The sequence below is a fragment of the Hylobates moloch genome, unplaced genomic scaffold (genome assembly GCF_009828535.3).
Source record: "Hylobates moloch isolate HMO894 unplaced genomic scaffold, HMol_V3 SCAFFOLD_1, whole genome shotgun sequence".
Classification (NCBI taxonomy): Eukaryota; Metazoa; Chordata; class Mammalia; order Primates; family Hylobatidae; genus Hylobates; species Hylobates moloch.
In genome coordinates this window covers 113552623-113576299 of record NW_026652276.1, presented here as the reverse complement: position 1 = coordinate 113576299, position 23677 = coordinate 113552623, and the positions used below count along the sequence as shown (strand labels likewise).

The following is a 23677-nucleotide window of genomic DNA, read 5'->3' as shown; positions in this document are numbered from 1 at the left end:
AAACTCCTGACCTCATGATTCACCTGCCTCAGCCTCCCAAAGTGCTGGGATTACAGGCGTAATTTATAACTGTTAAAATTAATCATTTAAATTTAATCATTTATAATGATTTAAAATTCAGAAACTATGGCTTCCGATTACATTCCTATACGATTTTTTTTTTTTTTTGAGACAGAGTCTCACTCTGTTGCCCAGGCTGGAGTGCAGTGGCATGATCTCAGCTCACTGCAACCTCTGGCTCCTGGGATCAAGCGATTCTCGTGACTCAGTCTCCCAGGTAGCTAGGATTACAGGTGCGTGCCACCACACCCGGCTAATTTTTGTATTTTTAGTAGAGATGGGGTTTTTCCATGTTGGCCAGGCTGGTCTCGAACTCCTGACCTCAGGTGATCCACCCACCTGTGCCTCTCAAATTGTTGGGATTACAGGTATGAGCCACCCTCCTGGCCCTGTTACCTTGATTTCTGAATTTTGTGCTAAACTTTATGAGATGGGACTGGGCACCTTCTAGAAGTTTGTTCATATTTCTAAGTGTTTACTGAATATCCTGTTATGGAAATAAGTTAGTGATATGTGTATTGTCTGAAAGAGATAGATACCTTTGCTTTTCTCATTGAGCTGTAAAATGTAAGCACCTTAAAAAAAAATTTCCCTTGCATAAACACTGAGTTTCAGTAATTTTTTCTGGATTTATCTACCACTTAGTTTCTAAAACTAAGTGAACAATTCTAACTTGGAAATTAAAGCCTGAGCCCTGTGACTCCAAGCTAAGAGCAATATGGAGCCTGCAAAAGGAGGTTATTGAAGACCTTGAAGGCCTAGTCAGTTCTTTCTAGGGAGCCTCTTCTGCAGATGTCCTGGCCTGCTCACCCTAGCCATGGAAGAAGCCTTTATACTTAGATAAGCAACAGAGCCCAGGAGAGCTGGGGACCCACAGTTAGAGTTAGAATAGATGGGAATTGGGAGGATCTTACTGAAAATAAAAGTGTTTTGGGGCAGTTTCTAGGCTTCGTAAAATAAAACAAATTCAGATTTACGTAGGAAGTTCTGAATCCCAACAACAGAAAAAAGTGCCAAGTATAAGATTTTTAAGGATATCAACGTGTATAGGCAGACAAGGACTTTCTTCCATAGAGAATAGCAAACAAGTTTAGAAAGAAGATGGAGTAAGAATGGTATGATAGAAGGGGGCAAAATTAGATTCTAGATCAGAGAATGTTTTACCCTGAAGTCAGCATGTTCTTAAGGAGAGACAGAAAATGGGGTTGTATGTTGGCTCGGACTGAGGGTACTCAACGGTCAGGAGCCCTGAGATAAGAGAAAAATTTAAGCAAAGTTGATTTAAAAATATTTTGACCACTGAGGAAAAGTATTTAGCTGATTCTTTTATAAGAAAGAGGTGGAAATTTGCAGAGTCTGTATCTGGCTATGTGATAAGTAAGAAAATACAAAACCATCTAAGTCATAACAGGAAAAAGTGTTTCTCTTTTTTTTTTTTTTTTTTTTTGAGACGGAGTCTCACTCTTTCACCCAGGCTGGAGTGCAGTGGCGCGATCTCAGCTCACTGCAGGCTCCACCGCCCGGGGTTCCACCATTCTCCTGCCTCAGCCTCCCGCGTAGCTGGGACTACAGGCGCCTGCCACCTCGCCCGGCTAATTTTTTGTATTTTTAGTAGAGACGGGGTTTCACCGTGTTAGCCAGGATGGTCTCGATCTCCTGACCTCGTGATCCGCCCGCCTCGGCCTCCCAAAGTGCTGGGATTACAGGAGTGAGCCACCGCGCCCGGCAAAAGTGTTTCTCTTAAGCTGTTGGTGAAGACCACAAAGGATGGAGAAATTTATTTATTTATTTATTTATTTATTTGAGACAGTCTCACTCTGCCACCCTGGCTGGAGTGGGAAAGAGTGCAAGGAATTTTTTTTGAGATGGAGTCTTGCTCTGTCACCCAGGCTGGAGTGCAGTGGCATGATCTCGACTCACTGCAACCTCCGCCTCCCGGGTTCAAGCGATTCTCCTGCCTCAGCCTCTTGAGTAGCTGGGATTACAGGTGCATGCCACCACGCCCAGCTAATTTTTGTATTTTTAGTACAGACAGGGTTTCACAATGTTGGCCAGGCTAGTCTCAAACTCCTGGCCTCAGGTCATCTGCCCACCTCGGCCTCCCAAAGTGCTGGGATTATAGGCATGAGCCACCACGCCCAGCCAAATTTTTTTTCTTTTTCCAAAAATGTCATGGCATAAAATATCATTGCCCACACCTTAGAATTCAGTTGCTGCCACCAATTTTTGATTCAGTAGTACTGAGTAGTGAAATTAAGGACCTACAAATTTAAAATATTTTCTAAATATTTAGAAAGTTCTGTTATGAATCAATACTAATTTTTTAGAATTTTCTATTATATCCTCTTTACTAAGCATAATACTAGGTTGGTAATTAAAGAATTCAGTAAGATTTATGTTTTTTTTTTTTTTTCTTAATAAAACAGGTATTGCTGTCTCTAAGCCAGACTTGATCAACTGCCTGGAGCAAAACAGCCCTGGAATATAAAGAGAAATGAGATGGTAGCCAAACACCCAGGTAGGTGAGAGCGAATGAAGCAGATGACACAGATGAAAGGTACACAAATCAAGGAGGCAGCCAGTCTTTAAAATGTGGTCTGGGGAGCTGTGCTTTGATGGAAAGTTTCTGGGAAGCCCGAGTCATTTTTTTCTTTTGCTCTCACATAGTGTGGGACACCTTCTGCCCCCTAAGGATTCTACTTTTGCTTCAGTAATCTTCCTTCAAGTTCACAGTGTGAGTCAAAGTTTTCTTTATGGCTTACCAGGGACTGCACAAACTGACTGCTTTGCCATTGCTTTTGGGGACATACAAATATCTGCATATTTTTGAGAAACTCTATGTTAAACCATTTTTAAAATTATTTTTTTGCATCATGTCTAAAATGTGTGAGAATAGTAGTTTCTGTTTCATTGGCGATTGTCCATTTTTCTGCACATGCCATTCTGTTTTTATTACTATAACCTTGAAATATAAAGTTTTTTTTATTAAACTTTTTATTTTTTAATTTTTATCCATGTATTTATTCATTTAGAGGCTGGGCTGTGAGACTTGCTGTGGGGGGATATGCAAGCAGGGTACTGCTTATGTCTTCATTTCACTGTGTTGCCTACTTTATATATAGATTCACAGATGGAATTGCTATATTATATGATAATTTCATTTTTAATTATTTGACGAGCACTCATGATGTTTTTTATGATGGCTGCATCTTTTTTCTCATCAACAACTTACATAGGTTTCAGTTTCTTTACATCATCAACATAGTTGGTATTTTTGAAAAAATTTGTAGTGGCCATTCTAATTGATGTCAGGGAATTTTGCTTTGTATTGTGATTTTGTTTTTCATTTTTCTATAAGTTATTAATTATGTGCAACCTTTCAAATGCTTCTTCCCATTTGTGTATCTTTTTTTTATTAAAATTTAGTTTAATCATTAGTCCATTTTTTTTTTTTAAGATGAAGTTTCACTCTTGTTGCCCAGGCTGGAGTGCAATTGTATGATCTCAGCTCACTGCAGCCTCTGCCTCCTGGGTTCAAGTGATTCTTCTGCCTCAGCCTCCCAAGTAGCTGAGATTACAGGCATGCACCACTATACCCAGCTAATTTTTTATTTTTAGTAAAGATGGGGTTTCACCATGTTGGTCAGGCTGGTCTCAAACTCCTGACCTCAGGTAATCCACCCATCTTGGCCTCCCAAAATGCTGGGATTACAGGCGTGAGCCACTGTGCCCAGCTATATCAACTTTTTAAATTACAGTTTAATAAAAACTAGAAAATAATAGCCAAATAAGAATTTAAAAACTCACCAATATGTGGACAGTAAACAACATGTTCCTGGACAACCAATAGGTCAAAAGAAAAAGCAAAGGGAAATCACAAAGTATAATGAGAAAAAAGAAAACAGAAACAAAGCATACAATGACTCCTGGGATACAAAAAAAAAAAAAACCCACAGAACAGTTCTAAATCAGAAGTTTATAGTGATATATTTCTATGTTAAGAAAAAGGAAAAGATGTCAAATAAAAAACATAACTTTAATCCACAGAAATACTTGAAAAAGATCAACTAAATAATCCCAATGTAAGCATAATAAAAAAAAAATAGGTCGGATGTGGTGGCTCACACCTGTAATGCCAGCATTTTGGGAGGCGAAGGTGGGTGGATCACCTGAGGTCAGGAGTTCAAGACCAGACTGGCCAACATGGTGAAACTCCGTCTCTACTAAAGATACAAAAATTAGCTGGGTGTGCTGGTGGGCTCCTGTAATCCCAGCTACTCGGGAGGCTGAGGCAGGAGAATCGCTTGAGCCTGGGAGGCGGAGGTTGCAGTGAGCCGAGGTGTTGAATTGCACTCCAGCCTGGGCGACAAGAGTGAGGCTGCATCTCAAAACAAACAAACAAACAAACAAACAAACAAACAAACAAACGCAACAGTGGTTAACATTCCATAATGCCAAATCTAATCTTAGCTCAAAGGCACTTTACTGAGAGGGGCCTCTAACCCCCTAAATCTTAGGAAAAACTCTAACCTTTGGAAGTTGCGCCTCAACCACAAGTTTCGTCAAGTGTTCTTGCCTTTTATTAAAAAGGACCTTTTATCTTATCTTCTTAGGAGACACTCTAACTCCCCTAAATTGGGCTACTAACCCAATCCCATTCCATACCCGGGTATGCCAACACTTGCAAAAAGTTAGCCAATTGGTGATTCAGTCTATTTCCTGTGGGTTGGTGGTTTCCTTAGTATCATCCCTTTGTGATTCACTGAAAAGAAGCTTCCAGAAATGGTCCCAATCCAGAACCGAAGAGTGAGTTCTTGGATCTCGTACAATAAATAATTTAGAGCTGTGGGTGGTGGCTCACACCTGTAACCCTGGCAATTTGGGAGGCAGAGGCAGGAGGATCACTTGAGGTCAGGAGTTTGAGACCAGCCTGGCCAAGATGGTGAAATCCCATTTCTACTAAAATACAAAAATTAGTCAGGCATGGTGGCGTGTGCCGGTAATCCCAGCTACTCCAGAGGCTGAGGCAGGAGAATCTCTTGAACCTAGGAGGCAAAGGTTGCAATGAGCTGAGATGGTGCCACTGCACTCCACCCTGGGCGACAGAGCTGGACGCTGTCTCAAAGAAAAAAAAAAAAAGAAAAGAAAGAATTTTGGGTGAGTCTGCAGTGCAAAGCAAAAGCAAATTTATTCGGAAAGTAAAAGGAATAAAAGAATAGCTACTCCGTAGGCAGAGCCGCAGTGTGGGCCACTCAACTAAGGATACTTACAGTTATGTCTTGATTATATTCTAACCAAGGAGTGAATTATTCATGAGTTTTACAAGAAGGGGATGGCAATTTCCAGAACTGAGTGTTTCTCTTCTTTTTAGACCATGTAAGGTAACTTTCTGATGTTGCCATGGCATTCGTTAACTGTCATGGTGCTGGTGGGAATGTCTTTCACATGCTAATGCATTAAAATTAGCGTGTAACGATCCGTGAGTACAATCAAAGGTCCCTTTTGTTCACATCTGGTTTTGGTGGATTTTTGTGACTTCTTTACTGCAAACTGTTTTATCAGCAAGGTCTTTGTGAACTGTATCTTGTGCCAGTCTCCTATCTATCCTGTGTTTTAGAATGCCTGACCTCATGGAAAAGCAGTCCTATAGGTGTCAGCCCTGTTTTACCCAGCACCTATTCCAGATGCAGTTTCTCTGGTTCAAATACCTCTGACATGGCCACAGAGTGCTGGAATGTGGCTGGTCTGAACTGCAACGTGCTAGAAAGGTAAAATGCAAGGGTACATTCAAAGATTAAGCTTCAAAAACATACATGCTTTATTAACCATTATGCACTAATCACGTATTAAAATAACAATATTTTGGATATATTGGACTGATTAAATTGTTACGATCAATTCCACCTGTTATTCTGCCTGTTTCTTTCTTTTTTATTTTGAGACAGAGTCGCTCTGTCGCCAGACTGTAGTGCTGTGGCGGGATCTCAGCTCCCTGCAACCTCTGCCTCTGGGGTTCAAGCGATTCTCCTGCATCAGCCTCCAGAGTAGCTGGGATTGCAAGTGCCTGTCACCACACCCAGCTAATTTTTCTATTATTGGTAGAGCCGGGGTTTCGCCATGTCAGCTAGGCTGGTCTTGAACTCCTGACCTCAGATGTTTCGCCATCTCGGCCTCTCAAAGTGCTGGGATTACAGGTGTGAGCCACCGCACCCGGCACCTTTTTCTTTTTACTTTTTAACATTTGGCTACTAGCACATTCAAAATTTACATGTGACTCATATTTTACTGCAAAGGATTGCCTCCTTATTGAAATCTCAGGCTGCCTGCATGTATTAGTCCATTTTCACACTGCTATAAACAAATACCTCACACTGCATACTTTTTTAAAAAGTGATTTAATTGAATCATAATTCTACATGGCTGAGGAATCCTCAGGAAACTTAAAATCATGACCATGACAGAAGGTGAAGGGAAAGCAAGGCACATCTCACATGGTGGAAAAAGAGAGAGAACTTGGGGCTGGAGGGGGGACGTGCCACATTTTTAAACCAGCAGGTATCTTGAGAGCTCCCTTACTATCACAAGAACAGCATGAGGATAATCCACCCCAGTGATCCAATCACCTCCCACCCAGTCCCTGCCCTGACACGTGGGAATTACAATTTTTTTTTCTTTGATAGGGAGTCTCACTCTGTCACCCAGGCTGGAGGGCAATGGTGCCATCTCAGCTCACTGCAACCTCTGCCTCCTGGGTTGAAGCAATTCTCCTGCCTCAGCCTCCCGAGTAGCTGGCACTATAGGCACGCGCCACCAGGCCTGGCTAATTTTTGTATTTTTAGTAGAGGAGGGGTTTCAGCATATTGCCAGGCTGGTCTTGAACTCCTGACCTCGTGATCCGCCTGTCTCGGCCTCCCAAAGTGCTGGGGTTACAGGCGTCAGCCACCTCGCATGGACGGGAATTACAATTTGAGATGAGATTTGGGTGGAGCCACAGAGTCAAACTATGTCATATGTTGTACAAAGGATCCACAGCAAAGAAGGTCATACATCCAAATTTTTAAAATAATTGTCACTATATTCTTTCAATTTATGAATAACTATATTATATATCATTTATAAATGCATATGACGTTATACACAAGGTTAAATGCAAATATCCTCCGGTGTTGGCCTGGCTCAGATCAGGGAAGAAGCCTTGCCTGTAAAGGCTGCAGCCTAGCCTGTTATTTTTGCTTCCTTCAGCCCAGTGATCAAATATTCCGCCATTCAGGCATGAAGGGTGGGGCCTGAAACCTTATCCAATCAGGGGCCGTGGACTAGAAACTGGCCAATCAGGCGTGCAGCTGGAGAGACCAGGACGCTTCCGTAATTTTGCGGGTCCTTTTGTGTTTCTCTGAGTCCAGAGCTCCAGTTCTTTTCTTCAGGGCTCTGCGTTCTCTGCTCCTAGAGGCCAAGCCTCTGTGGCCTTGTGTTCTGCAGGTATTCACAGATTTATGGCTAAAAGACCGGGATCCCCTGGAAGCCGAGAAATGGTGAGTGCTGGGTCTGTCACCGTGAGAGAGGGGTGGGGGCTGGTTGAAACCGGCTGAAAGTGGCTGTAGCAGGACCCAAACTTCCTCGCAGTCAGCTCCGGAGTCTGAGGACCCAAATCCTCCTTGTTCCAGCTCGGCTTTTAGTCCCCTCGAACCGTAAGATGCTGCCTGGGCCAGCGGCTGGGACCCTGGGAGTTCTGTCTTTTTCCTCTGCAGTGGCTTTGCCCTGGGCTGGAGCCCTCTCTGGGCAGCTCTGCACTCCCAGCGCCTCATCTCACCCAGATTGTACAGGGATGGGAAAGTCATCAGGGGAGAATCCAGACTCAGGGTGCAGGATTCACAAGTGGTAAGAGCTGTGGTCCCTGGGGTCCCTAGTTCCTCATTTTTCCGTTTAGAGATATATGGGAGTCACTGTAAAAATATTAGAGAATTTGATCAAAGTGTGATTCAAGAATCATAGAGCTCCCAGCCATGATTTGTGGGTTGTGATCCATGGGAGAGACTTGAAGGAAATTCTGTTATAAGTTGCATGATGAAGGAAACCAAATTCAATTATTGGTTTGGTACAGTTATGTAGTTTCCTTATTTGTAAGATCCAGGTGAAAATGTCTTGGTTATGTCATCAGAGATTAGTTGGCAGTCTTTGGTTGACTAGGCCTGAATTTTTTTCTTCAATATAATAATTTACAAGAAATGTATTTATTTATTTATTTATTTTTTGAGAGGGAGTCTCACTCTGTCACCCAGGCTGGAGTGCAATGGCTCAATCTCGGCTCACTGCAACCTCCCGCTCTGGGGTTCAAGCGATTCTCCCACCTGAGGCTCCAGAGTAGCTCGGATTACAGGACCCCGCCACGACCAGGCTAATTTTTGTATTTTTAGTAGAGATGGGGTTTCACTATGTTGGCCAGGGTGCTGTTGCACTCCTGACCTGAAGTGATCCGCCCATCTTGGCCTCCCAAAGCACTTGCATTACAGGCGTGAGCCACTTCTCCCAACCATAAGAGATACATTTGAGTTAGATTTTTTTTTAAGTGAGAACCGAAAAAAATCAATCCACCTCAGCCTAATTGCCTGCTGTTTAAATATTTTTACACTGCAAAGGAAACTGGTTTTCCCTTACTTTTTTTTTTTTTTTTTTTTTTTTGGTGTGTGACAGTTTCGCTCTTATTGCCCAGGCTGGATTGCAATGGCGTGATCTTGGCTCACTGCAAACTCCACCTCCTATGTTCAAGCGATTCTCCTGCCTCAGCCTCCCGAGTAGCTGGGATTATAGGCATGCATCACCACCCCAGCTAATTTTGTATTTTTAATAGAGACGGAGTTTCTCCATGTTGGTCAGGCTGGTCTTGAACTCCCGACCTCAGGTGATCCACCCGCCTGGGCTTCCCAAAGTGCTGGGATTACAGTCGTGAGCCACCACGCCCGGCCTTTTTTTTTTTTTTTTTTGAGACGGAGTCTCGCTCTGTCCTTCAGGCTGGAGTGCAGTGGTGCGATATTAGCTCACTGCAACCTCTGCCTTTCAGGTTCAAGTGATTCTCCTTCCTCAGCCTCCTGAGTAGCTGGGATTACAGGTGCCCGCCACCACACCTGGCTGGCTTTTTTATTTTTAGTAGAGACACAGTTTTGCCATGTTGGCCAGGCTGGTCTCAAACTCCTGGACTCAAGTGATCAGCCTGCCTCAGCCTCCCAAAGTGCTGGTATCACACCCAGCCTGCATTTTTCAACTGTGTCTTTTTTTGGGGGGGAGGGGGGGAGGACGGAGTCTCGCTCTCCGCCCAGGCTGGAGTGCATTGGTGTGATCTCGCCTCATTACAACCTCTGCGTCCCGGGTTCAAGTGATTGTCCTGCCTCAGTCTCCAGAGTAGCTGGAATTACAGTTCGTGCCACCACATCCAGCTAATTTTTGTATTTTTAGTAGAGTCTGGATTTCACCATGTTGGACAGGTTGGTCTTGAACTTTTGGCCTCAGGTGATCTGCCTGCCTCAGCCTCCCAACATTCTGGGGTTACAGGCATGAGCCACTGTGCACAGCTGAATTTTTTTCTTTTACCTTTTATTTTAGGTTCAGGAGTACATGTGCAGGTTTGTTACATAGGTAAAATCACATCATGAAGTTTTTGTGTACAGATTATTTTATCACTCAGGTAGTAAGCATAGTATCCAACAGATTTGTTTTCTGATTTTCTTCATCTTCCGATCCTCCACCCTGAACTGGGCCTCAGTGTCTGTTGTTCTCTTATCTGTGTCCATGTGTTCTCATTATTTTGCTCCTACTTATAAATGACAACGTATAGTATTTGATTTTCTGTTCCTGCACTAGTTTTCTAAAAATAACAGTCTCCAGCTCCATCGACGTTGCTGCAAAGGACATGATGTTGTTCTTTCTTATAGCTGCATCATATTTCATGGTGTTTACATACCACGTTTTCTTTATCCAGTCTACCACTGAAGACATACAGGATTATTTCTGGTTCTTGCTATTGTGAATCGTGCTGTAATAAACATGCATGTGCATGTGCCTTCAAGGTAGAATAACTTACATTCATTGGGTATATTCCCAATTGTGGGATTCGGAATGGTAATTCTGTTTTCAGGTTTTTGAAAAAAATGCCAAACTGCTTTTCTCAATGTTTAAACAAATTTATACTCTCACTAGCAGTGTATAAGCATTCAGTTTCTCCACAACCTCACAAACATCTGGACTTTTGTTTGTTTTACTTTTTAGTCTAATTGTTTTTATTTGAATTATTCCTTTTTTCTCCATTAGTCTAGTGTTTTATCTATCTAAGTAATTTTTACATAGAATCAATTTCTGGTTTCGTTGAACTATTTTTTTTTTTTTAAGACGGAGTCTCACTCTATTGCCCAGGCTGGAGTGCAATGGCAAAATCTCGGCTCACTGCAACCTCTGCCCTCCAGTTTCAAGAGATTCTCCTGCCTCAGCCTCTCGAGTAGCTGGGATTACGGGCATGTGCTGCACGCCCAGCTAATTTTTGTATTTTTAGTAGAGATGGGGATTCACCATGTTGGCCAGGCTGGTCTCGAACTCCTGACCTTGTGATCTGCCCGCCTTGGCCTCCCAAAGTGCTGGGATTACAGGAGTGAGCCACAGCACCCAGCCCCTTGTACTATTTGTGTCTCGACCTTCTTCGTTTCAGCTCTGATTTTGGTTATTTTTTGTCTTTTGCGAGTTTGAAGTTGGTTTGCTCTTACTTTTGAAATTCTTTTAATTGTAACATTAGATTTTTAAATTGAGATCTTTCTAACTTTTTGATGTGGATGTTTAGTGATATACATTTTGTTCTTAACACTGCCTTGGCTGTAACCCAGAGATTCTAGTATGTTGTATTTTGGCTCTAACTAGTTTCAAAAATTTTTTTGTGTCTGCCTTAATTTCAGTATTTACAAAATAGCCATTTCGAAGCTGATTATTCAACTTTTATATAATTGTATCATTTCATATGTTTTTTGTGGTATTGAATTATTATTCTATACATTTTCTTTTTAAAAATAATGATAGAGAAACATAAGAAGAAATAAAACTGCTGTGCTCTTAATCTAAATACTAAAAATTATTCAACACTTAGTAGCAACTCCCAGAGTGCTATGAAAACTAAATCACATTATGTGTTATTCCCAGCACAGTGTTCTGTGACATGCTCCAGAGCACATAGTACCTGCTTACTAAACATTTTATGAGTACACGCATACACATTTCCCAAGAGCAGACTTACTCAGACATTGCTGTCTTCTGTTGTCCCTGTAAACTTAAAAAAGGCAACAACAAATATAATATTTCAGCATGGTGATTGGTTGTCTTTATTTGTACCGGATGTATTTGTTTTGTGACAAATGTGGTGGGTGTAAGGGACTCTTTGCTGTGCCTGCTTTCTCTCGCTGATGCTAATAATGTGTCTGGGAAAGCACAATCAACATTTACAGGGGACTTGTTGAAAAAGCCCATTCCTGGACCCTTTTGGATCCTGCAGAATCACTTTGCATAAAGCAAGGCCAAGATTACCAAGTGATTTATAAACTTGAGGGGTTCAAGATACTCAGGAGAGTTTAGTTCAACCTTTGCATCAAAGGAAGGCTGCACTGCCTGCCCTGTTTCAGTTTGGTGGGAAGAGGTCAGTGCAGTTCATGCCCCCATTACTGTAAAGAAAATTGCTGGTGTCTGATAGGGGAGGGCAGGGAAAAAGAAACATATTTTATTAGTTATGGAGAAGCTCATTGTTCTCTCATTGCTCTTCAGTCTTTTCAGTTATAAACAACAAAAATGGGTGAATGTTTTCTGCAAGTCTCGGTCTTTCTGCCGTGGATGTGTGTGGTGGTAGCAGGTGAATCGGTTGTGCTTTAAAGGCATATTCTCAAGATGCAGGTTTGATATGTCCAGAGCATCTTATCTGAAAATACATTTCAGAGAAAGAAGAGGAAAAGAAAAAAATCACTTTTTCTTGGTGAGCATGTCTCAGATCAAGCGCAGTGTCCACTCTGCCTTTTGGAATGCCATCTGTTTGGAACTTGCAAATTTTTACTTCTGTACTTGTACTGTTGATCCCTAATGAGTTTGTTTCAACTATTTTTTGTTATCTTTATGATAGTCAAGGGGTTCTGAAAAAAAAATATTTTTTCTGTATGCCATAGTGTTCTATACATACTCTTCATCTTGGGTTCTTGTATACCATGCAGAATTCTTACTACAAATTTATGGCCTGCAATATTTAAAATGTTCCCCTTGTAGCTGTTGAACATGAGAAGGTGTAAATACTCAAGATTTCTATTGGGGAAAAACAGTTGTCTTTGGATATTAGTGAAAAGTGAAACATGTCCTGTTGAGGTTTCATCTGTGTGCTCTATTGTTTCCATGCAGGACAGGATTTAGAAAATGCTCGTTTAAACAGAATGGCATTTATTACCCAGAAAGTTCTGAAAAAGCTATAAGGAGATACTTGCTCTCCAGGGTGCTAAAGAAAGACTACTTAAAATTACTATTAAAAATTACAGAACAGGGAAGTTATCTGCACCTTCAACTTTGCATAAAACTGATGGTTTCTTTATAATTAAATTTAGGCCTGGCGCGGTGTCTCAGGCTTGTAATCCCAGCACTTTGGGAGGCCAACGCAGGCAGATCATGTGAGGTCAGGAGTTCGAGGCCAGACTGGCCAACATGGTGAAACCCCGTCTCTACGGAAAAAAAAAAAATACAAAAATTAGCCAGGTGTGGTGCACACACCTGTAATCCCAATTACTCAGGAGGTTGAGGCAGGAGAGTTGCTTGAACTCAGGAGGTGGAGATTGCAGTGAGACGAAATTGCAGATTGCACCACTGCACTCCAGCCTGGGTGACAGAGCGAGACTCCATCTCTTAAAAAAAATATATATATATATATTTTTTTTTAAGAGAGAGAGATATATATATAATTAAATTTGGATTACCATTTACTTTTCTGAGAGGTGAGAAATACCACAGCAGTGATGTGTCCTGTGTGCATCAGCACATAATACAAATGTGTCCTAATGAGGTTGATAACAATTTTATTCACTTGGTTCAAGATGTCTCTGACATTTTTTCCACTATTGAGTTAATTATTATTCCCTTAATTATTAAGTACACTTAGGAGATTTACTAGCTGAAGTGCATAAACCATCATGTTTAATCTGGAAGCTGTCCTTTCTTTTTAGATGACTTTTGCATATATTTGTCTTTTAAAAATGAAGGCTCTTATCTTTATTTACAGGTGAGAGAAACTGGGAAAAACTCAGACTCTGCCACTTACTGGATATTTGACAAAATATTCTTACTAGGCTAGAAACATTAGTGAGCTTGCTAAAAATTCAGAAATTCAGACTTTATCCCACACTCCTGAAACAAAATCTGCACAAGATCTTTAGTTTATTGTACATATTAAGACTTGAGAGGTACCTTCCAAATCATCGTGACTGTTCTATCTGTGAAATAACACAACTTATTTTGTATGATGTAAATATAGCCCTCAAAAATAGACATGTCCCGCACTTTGGGAGGCCGAGGTGGGTGGATCACCTGAGGTCAGGAGTTGAAGACCTGCCTGGCCAACATGGAGAAACCCCATCTCTACTAAAAATACAAAAATCAGCCAGGCATTGTGGCTCACGCCTGTAGTCTCAGCTACTTGGGAGGCAGGAGAATCGATTGAACCCGGGAGGTGGAGGTTGCACTGAGCCAAGATCATGCCACTCCACTCCAGCTTGGGCAACAGAGCGAAACTCTGTCTCAAAAAAAAGAAGAAAAGAAACATAGAAAAAAAAAGACATGTCCATGCTGATGCCCTTAATTTTATAATTTGTCATCCAGAAAAGTATCATATCTACAGTGGTATTGTGGATCTTATGCTATTCTCTTAGAGTTAGAGAATACTTCAGTGTTTAAAAATTATCTTATTGAATAATTTTAGTCAATCTTATAAGTGAGAACCACTTCATTTTACTCTCTTTTTTAACTTGAGCCAAATACAAATCTCTGCCTATGGCCACACGGTAACTGTTTGTGTGTTCATGAGTGTTTTTTTTTTTTTTTTTTCAGAGACTGTTGACATTCAGAGACATAGCTATAGAATTCTCTCCGGTGGAATGGCAATACCTGGATCATGCTCAGCAGAATTTATATAGAGATGTGATGTTAGAGAACTACAGAAACCTGGTTTCCCTGGGTGAGGAAAACTTCAATACACAATTCCTAATACATTGCCTTTCTCTCTTTTCTAAGATGATTTTGGTAATTTCTGCTTTGCATGAATAAATTTTAGCTCTCCAATTTTAAGAAAATCTTGGGGATTCATTGGTGTAGAACAGATTCTTCACGATGTTTTATCTTGACCTGAACTTTTCCGTTTCCTGAGCTTACGTATCTTTTGCTCTAGGTTAGTTGCAATTCCAAAAATGTCATGGCATAAAATAGCATTTCCCATGTCTTAGAATTCAGTTGCCACCACCAATGTTTGATTCAGTAGTACTGAGTAGTGAAATTAAGGACTTACAATTTTAAAATATTTTCTAAATATGGAGAAAGTTCTGTTATGAATCAATATTAATTTTCTGGAATTTTCTATTAAATGCTCTTTACTAACCATAATACTAGTTTGGTAATTAAAGAATTCAGCAAGATTTATGTTACTTTTTTTTTTTCTTAATAAAACAGGTATTGCTGACTCTAAGCCAGACTTGATTACCTGTCTGGAGCAAAATAAAGAGTATTGGAATATAAAGAGAAATGAGATGGTAGCCAAACACCCAGGTAGGTGAGAGCGAATGAAGCAGATGACACAGATGAGAGATACACAAATCAGCGAGGCAGCCAGTCCTTAAAATGTGGTCTGGGGAGCTGTGCTTTGATGGAAAGAGTTTCTGAGAAGCTCGAGTCATTTTTTTCTTTTGCTCTCACGTAGGGACACCTTCTGCCCCATGCTGTTAAATTCTCTAAGGATTCTACTTCCACTTCAGTAATCTTTCTTCAAATTCACAGTGTGAGCTAAAGTTTTCTTTATGGCTTATCAGGGACTGCACAAACTGACTGCTTTGCCATAGCTTTTGGGGACACATTAATATTTGCATATTTTTGAGAAACTGTGTTAAACTGCTTTGAAAATTTTTTTTGCATCATGTCTAAAATGTGTGAGAATAGTAATTTCTGTTTCATTGGTGGTTGTCCATTTTTCTACACAGGCCATTCTGTTTTTATTACTATAGCCTTGAAATATAAAGTTGTTTTTACAAAATTTTTTTTCATTTTTAAATTTTTATATATGTATTTATATTTATTTAGAGGCTGGGTTATGATACTTGCTGTGCGGGGATATGCAAGCAGGATATTTCTTATGTCTTCATTTTACTGTGTTGTATATTTTAGATATAGTTTCATAAATGGTATTGCTGTATCACGTGATAATTTCATTTTTAATTATTTGAAGAACATGTATGATATTTTTATGATGGCTGCATCTTTTTTCTCAACAACTTATATAGGTTTCAATTTCTTTACATCATCAGCATAGTTGGTGTTTTTGAAAAAATTTATAGTGGCCATTCTAACTGATGTAAGGTAATTTTGTTTTGCGTTTTTCTATAAATTATTAATTTTGTGCAACCTTTCAATTGCTTCTTCCCATTTGTGTGTGTGTGTATATATATATATATATATATATACACACACATGTATTTTTACTTTAAGTTCTAGGGTGCATGTGCCCAACGTGCAGGTTTGTTACATGTGTATACATGTGCCATGTTGGTTTGCTGCATCCATTAACTCGTCATTTAGCATTAGGTATTTCTCCTAATGCTATCCCTCCCCCATCCCCGCAGTCCATGACAGGCCCTGGTGTGTGATGTTTCCCGCCCTGTGTCCAAGTGTTCTCACTGTTCAATTCCCACCTATGAGTGAGAACATGCAGTGTTTGGTTTTCTGTCCTTGTGATAGTTTGCTCAGAATGATGGTTTCCAGCTTCGTCCGTGTCCGTACAAAGCACATGAACTCATCCTTTTTTATGGCTGCATAGTATTCCATGGTGTATATGTGCCACATTTTCTTAATCCAGTCTATCCTTTATGGACATTTGGGTTGGTTCCAAGTCTTTACTATTGTGAATAGTGCTGCAATAAACATACGTGTGCATGTGTCTTTATAGTAGCATGATTTATAATCCTTTGGGTATATACCCAGTAATGGGATCACTGGATCAAATGGTATTTCTAGTTTTAGATCCTTGAGGAATCACCACACTGTCTTCCACAATGGTTGAACTAGTTTACAGTCCCACCAACAGTGTAAAAGTGTTCCTATTTCTCCACATCCTCTCCAGCACCTGTTGTTTCCTGACTTATTAATGATGGCCATTCTAACTGGTGTGAGATGGTATCTCATTGTGGTTTTGATTTGCATTTCTCTGATGACCAGTGATGATGAGCATTTTTTCACGTGTCTGTTGGCTGCATAAATGTCTTCTTTTGAGAAGTGGCTGTTCATATCCTTTGCCCAGTTTTTGATGGGGTTGTTTGATTTTTTCTTGCAAATTTGTTTAAGTTCTTTGTAGATTCCATATATTAGCCCTTTGTCAGATGGGTAGACTGCAAAAATTTTCTCCCATTCTGTAGGTTGCCTGTTCACTCTGATGGTGGTTTCTTTTGCTGTGCAGAAGCTCTTTAGTTTAATTAGATCCCATTTGTCCATTTTGGCTTTTGTTGCTATTGCTTTTGGTGTTTTAGTCATGAAGTCCTTACCCATTCCTATGTCCTGTATGGTATTGCCTAGGTTTTCTTCTAGGGTTTTTATGGTTTTAGATCTAACATTTGAGTCTTTAATCAATCTTGAATTAATTTTTGTATAAGGTGTAAGGAAGGAATCCAGTTTCAGCTTTCTACATATGGCTAGCCAGTTTTCCCAGCACCATTTATTAAATAGGGAATCCTTTCCCCATTGCTTGTTTTTGTCAGGTTTGTCAAAGATCAGATGGTTGTAGATGTGTGGTGTTATTTCTCAGGGCTCTGTTCTGTTCCATTGGTCTATATCTCTGCTTTGATACCAGTACCATGCTGTTTTGGTTGCTGTAGCCTTGTAAGATCTGCTTTGATCTTAGCTATTTCTTGCCTTCTGCTAGCTTTTGAATTTGTCTTCTCTTGCTTCTCTAGTTCTTTTAATTGTGATGTTAGGGTGTCTATTTTAGATCTTTCCTGCTTTCTCTTGTGGGCATTTAGTGATATAAATTTCCCTCTGCACACTGCTTTAAATGTGTCCCAGTTATTCTGGTATGTTGTGTCTTTGTTCCCATTGGTTTCAAAGAACATCTTTATTTCTGCCTTCATTTTGTTATGTACCCAGTAGTCATTCAGGAGCAGGTTGTTCAGTTTCCATGTAGTTGAGTGGTTTTGAGTGAGTTTCTTAATCCTGAGTTCTAATTTGATTGCAATGTGGTCTGAGAGACAGTTTGTTGTGATTTCTGTTCTTTTACATTTGCTGAGGAGTGCTTTACTTCCAACTATGTGGTGAATTTTTGGAATAAGTGTGATGTGGTGCTGAGAAGAATGTATATTCTGTTGCTTTTTCATGGAGAGTTCTGTAGATGTCTATTAGGTCTGCTTGGTGCAGAGTTGAGTTCAAGTCCTGGATATCCTTGTAAACCTTCTTTCTCATTGATCTGTCTAATATTGACAGTGGGGTGTTAAAGTCTCCCAATATTATTGTGTGGGAGTCTAAGTCTCTTTGCAGGTCTCTAAGAATTTGCTTTATGAATCTGGGTGCTCCTGTATTGGGTGCATACATATTTAGGATAGTTAGCTCTTCTTGTTGCATTGATCCCTTTACCATTATGTAATGGCCTTCTTTGTCTCTTTTGATCTTTGTTGGTTTAAAGTCTATTTTATCAGAGACTAGGATTGCAACCCCTGCTTTTTTTTGCTTTCTATTTTTTTGGTAAGGATGGATCTTCCTCCTTCCCTTTATTTTGAGCCTATGCATGTCTCTGCATGTGAGATAGGTCTCCTGAATACAGCACAATGATGGGTCTTGACTCTTTATCCAATTTGCCAGTGTGTGTCTTTTAATTGGGGCATTTAGCTTATTTACATTTAAGGTTAATACTGTTAGGTGTGAATTTGATCCCATCATTTTGATGTTAGCTGGTTATTTTGCCCGTTAGTTGATGCAGTTTCTTCCTAGCGTCAATAATCTTTATAATTTGACATGTTTTTGCAGTGGCTGGTACCGGTTGTTCCTTTCCATGTTTAGTGCTTCCTTTAGGAGCTCTTGTAAGGCAGGCCTGGTAGTGACAAAATCTCTCAGCATTTGCTTGTCTGTAAAGGATTTTATTTCTCCTTCATTTATGAAGCTTAGTTTGGCTGGATATGATGAGATTCTGGGTTGAAAATTCTTTTCTTTAAGAATGTTGAGCTGGGCGCGGTGGCTCACGCCTGTAGTCCCAGCACTTTGGGAGGCCAAGGCGGGTGGATCACGAGGTCAGGAGATCGAGACCATTCTGGCTAACACGGTGAAACCCCGTCTCTACTAAAAAAAAATACAAAAAAATTAGCCGGGTGAGGTGGCGGGCGCCTGTAGTCCCAGCTACGTGGGAGGCTGAGGCAGGAGAATGGCGTGAACCCCGGGGGACGGAGCCTGCAGTGAGCCGAGATTGCGCCACTGCACTCCAGCCTGGGTGAAAGAGCGAGACTCTTTCTCAAAAAAAAAAAAAAAAAAATGTTGAATATTGGCCCCCACTCTCTTCTGGCTTGTAGAGTTTCTGCCGAGAGATCCGCTGTTAGTCTGATGGGATTCCCTTTGTGGGTAACCGGACCTTTCTCTCTGGCTGCCCTTAACATTTTTTCCTTCATTTCAACCTTGGTGAATCTGACAATTATATGTCTTGGGGTTGCTCTTCTTGAGGAGTATCTTTGTGGCGTTCTCTGTATTTCCTGAATTTGAATGTTGGCCTGCCTTGCTAGGTTGGGGAAGTTCTCCTGGATAATATCCTGCAGAGTGTTTTCCAGCTTGCTTCCATTCTCCCCGTCACTTTCAGGTACACCAATCAGACGTAGATTTGGTCTTTTCACATAGTCCCATATTTCTTGGAGGCTTTGTTCATTTCTTTTTACTCTTTTTTCTCTAAACTTCTCTTCTCACTTCATTTCATTAATTTGATCTTCTATCACTGATACCCTTTCTTTCACTTGATTGAATCGGCTACTGAAGCTTGTGCATGCGTCACATAGTTCTTGTGCCATGGTTTTCAGCTCCATCAGGTCATTCAAGGTCTTCTCTACACTGTTTATTCTAGTTAGCCATTCATCTAATCTTTTTTCAAGGTTTTTAGCTTCCTTGCAATGGGTTCGAACATCCTCCTTTAGCTCGGAGAAGTTTGTTATTACTGATCTTCTGAAGCTTACTTCTGTCAACTCGTCAAAGTCATTCTCCATCTAGCTTTGTTCTGTTGCTGGCAAGGAGCTGCGATCCTTTGGAGGAGAAGAGGCACTCTGATTTTTAGAATTTTCAGCTTTTCTGCTCTGGTTTATCCCCATCTTTGTGGTTTTACCTACCTTTGGTCTTTGATGATGGTGACCCACAGATGGGGTTTTGGTGTGGTTGTCCTTTTTGTTGATGTGGATGCTATTCCTTTCTGTTTGTTAGTTTTCCTTCCAACAGTCAAGTCCCTCAGCTGCAGGGCAAGTGATCCTTCCACTTTGGTCTCCCAAAGTGCTGGGATTACACCTGTAAGCCACTGCACCTGGCTGATCTTTTGAAATTTACTAAGACTTATGTGTTCTAACAGAATGTACCAGGTGCAAATAAGAATATTGTGTATCCATTTGCTTTTGACTGGAGAGTTCTGTACATGTCTATTTAGCCTATTTGGTTTGTGATACGGTGTAGATGCCCTCCAAATCCCATATTGAAATGTAATCTCCAATGTTTGGATGTGGGGCCTGATGAGAGCTGTTTGCATCATGGAGACAAATCCCTCATGAATGACTTGGCACAATCCCCTTGGTAATCATAGAGTTCTCACTCTCTTAATTCACATGAGAGCTGGTTGCTTAAAGGAACCTGATTCCTCCACCTCACACTCGCATCATCTTTCACCATGTTACATGTTTGGTTCTTTTTTGCCTTCCACTATAATTGTAAGCTTCCTCATATCCTCACCAGAAGCAGATGCTGGCATATACTTCTTTTACAGTCTACTGAACTGTGAACCAAAGAAATCTTTTTCTTTATAAATTACCCAGTCTCAGGTTATTTTTTATAGCATTGCAAAATGAATTCATACACAATATAATGTTCTTCAGGCTTTCTGTTTTTTAATTGATATTTTATTTAAACTTTTTATTTATTATTGAACGTGAGGTCTTAATGTTTATAATTTTATGTTGCTATTTTATTTCTTGCTTCGTTTTTGTCAATATTTGCTTTATATATTTTGAAGCCCTGCTGTTATATATGCGTATACATATAGATAGACATAATAGTTATAGATTCCTAGTAAATGGACTCATTTTACCATTATATAATATCAATCTTTGTCTCATGCTAGTAATGGACTCATTTTCTTTTGTGTGTCTATAAAGATTTTTTCTTTATGCTACATTAGAGATTTTTAAAACCTGTTAATGTTACAACAGTACATTTTAAACTGGTAAAAAAAAAAAAGACTTCAGTTGCATAGAAGAATTTGTCCTCATTATATCTACCCTATACTTTTTATTGATGTTGCTAATTGTATCTTTTTATGTTTTATGATTATTTTTATGCTTATATCTTTCAAATTTTAAAGAATAACTAAAAATGTTTTCTGCATCATCACAATAATGCCACAGAATTTTATTTTTTTATATATGCATGTTTTTCAGAAAGTTATGTATTTTCATATGATTATATATTTTTTCATCATATTATTTTAAGTGGAAAGACCTCTTTTCAGCATTTTATTTAGGGCACATGCAGTGCTTATATGCTTTTCCAGCATTTGTTTATTCTGGAAGATTTTTATTTTGTAGTACATTTTTGCTGATTACATTATTTTCACAATGAAGATTCTTTTTCAGCCTTTGACCATTTAACACAGTTCTTTTCTGACCTGCAAGGTTTCTGTTGACAAATTCACTGGTTGTCTTGGAGGACTGGGCTTATAAATAATACCTCACTTTTATCTTGCAGCTCCCAAGATTATCTTCTGGTTTGTGACTTTTGAAACTTTGCTTAAATATGTGTTATGGATCTTTTTGTGTATATCCTAGTTTGTTTGTTTATCTTCTTCATTTTTTACATTACTTTTTTCATACTTTAAAATTATTTCACTTATTCTTTTTTTACTTCCACAATTGTTTATTTTTATTATTCCAAGCCTTTTGTTGACATTCTCATTTATCTGATGTCTGGTTTTCCATTTTTCTCATTGAGCAAAATATGGATTATCTTAAATTTTAAAAATTAATATATACATCTTTATTTTTATAGTTGCTTTTTGAAAATTTTGATTTTTTTGATTGGACCTTGTTGCCCAAATATTTTGTACACATTATAATCTTTGGTTGAGATTTAGACATTAACATAAAACTACCTTTCACAATCTTTATAATGCAGCTCTTTTCTGGCATAGCCTGAAACCAATTGTATTGGGTAGAGATTCTGGGAGTCTCGCAAACGTTCTCAGGATGTGTCATGTCTGCAGTTTTGTATTTATTTTTCAGTTAAAAGACTTCTTCATATTTCTTATTACTGGTCAATAACTACTTTCTACACCTATTTTCTGTCCATGGTACTGCAGTCTTTCTGCTGTTGTAACATTCACTTTTGATCTCAGAAGACTTAAAGCTGTCATTAAAGGCACCATGTTCTTCTATTGGGGATGAGGAAGGGCTGTGTTGGGCAAATGTAGCAGACTTTTCTTTTCTTTCTATATGGCTTTTGACATTGTGCTCACATGGGGCACACACTTACTCTATAAATTTCCAACAAAGGTATTTTGATCACTATGATTTTGTTATATTTATACATCTATAAAGGAATTATGGCCTGTGGTAATTTGATATGCCATTTTGCTAATGTACCTTGTATAATTTTATATATTCGATTTGTAAAGTATATTTATCTGAGTCTAGTAAGTGGAGTAACTTGTGATTTTTATGTCTTTCAGTTACGCATTCTTATTTCACCCAAGACCTTCATCCAGAGCAGGGCATAAAAGATTCACTCCAAAAAGTAACACCGAGAACATATGGAAAATGTGGACATGAGAATTTACAATTTAAAAAATGCTGTAAAAATGTGGGTGAGTGTGAGGTGCACAAAGGAGGTTATAATGAAGTTAACCAATGTTTGTCAAATACCCAAAACAAAATATTTCAGACTCATAAATGTGTCAAAGTCTTTGGTAAATTTTCAAATTGCAATAGACATGAAACAAGATATACTGGAAAGAAACATTTCAAATGTAAAAAATATGGCAAATCGTTTTGCGTGCCTTCACACCTAAATCAACATCAGATAGTTCATACTAAGGAGAAGTCCTACAAATGTGAAGAATGTGGCAAATCCTTTAAGCGCTCCTCAAACTGTACTACACATAAAAGAGTTCATACTGGAGAGAAACCCTACAGATGTGAGGAATGTGGCAAAGCCTTTAGGTGGCCCTCAAACCTTACTAGACATAAGAGAATTCATACTGGAGAGAAACCCTACACATGTGAAGAATGTGGCCAAGCCTTTAGGCGCTCCTCAACACTTACTAACCACAGGAGAATTCATACTGGAGAGAGACCCTACAAATGTGAAGAATGTGGCAAAGCCTTTAGCGTATCCTCAACCCTCAATGACCACAGGAGAATTCATACTGGAGAGAAACCCTACACATGTGAAGAATGTGGCAGAGCCTTTAACTGCTCCTCAACACTTAAGACACATAAGAGAATTCATACTGGAGAGAAACCCTACAGATGTGAAGAATGTGACAAAGCTTTTAAGAGGCATTCAAGTCTTGCTAAACATAAGATAATTCATGCTGGAGAGAAACCCTGCATATGTACATAATGTGGCAAACTCCAGCCCTCAGGCCTTATAATACATACAATAATTTATGCTGGAAAAAAACACTACAAGTGTAGAGAATATGGACAAGCCTTTAACAAGTTCCAAACCTTAATAGAAAACAAGAGAATCCATATTGGACAAAAATTTTATAAATGTAAAAAAATGTAACAAAGCCTTTGACCAACCCTCAAACCTTAATGAACCCAAGATAATTTATTTAAAATATATATATTTTTGAGATGGTATCTCCCTTTGTCACCCAGGCTGCAGTGCAGTGACACAAACTCAGCTCACTGCAACCTCTGCCTTCCAGGTTCAAGTGATTCTTCTCCCTCAGCCTCCTGAGTAGCTGGGATTATAGGCATGTGCCACCACACTGGCTGATTTTTGTATTTTTGGTAGAGATGGAGTTTCACCATGTTGGCTAGGCTGGCCTCGAACTCCTGACCTCAGGTGATCCACCTGCCTCAGCCTCCCAAAACCTAAGAGAATTTATATTAGAGAGACCCTAGAAAGGTTAAAAAAAAAA

The 23677-nt window shown here is 39.5% G+C and overlaps 1 protein-coding gene across 1 annotated transcript; it reads left to right on the top strand.

Moving 5' to 3' along the window:
- Nucleotides 1-7553: 7553 nt before the first annotated feature.
- On the top strand, nucleotides 7554-23316 carry LOC116810537 (zinc finger protein 722). The gene is made up of 5 exons (XM_032755139.1): nucleotides 7554-7592; nucleotides 14161-14287; nucleotides 14776-14871; nucleotides 22256-23132; nucleotides 23211-23316. Exons 1-5 carry the CDS (start codon nucleotides 7554-7556, stop codon nucleotides 23314-23316), a joined length of 1245 nt encoding a protein of 414 aa, XP_032611030.1.
- Nucleotides 23317-23677: the final 361 nt, after the last annotated feature.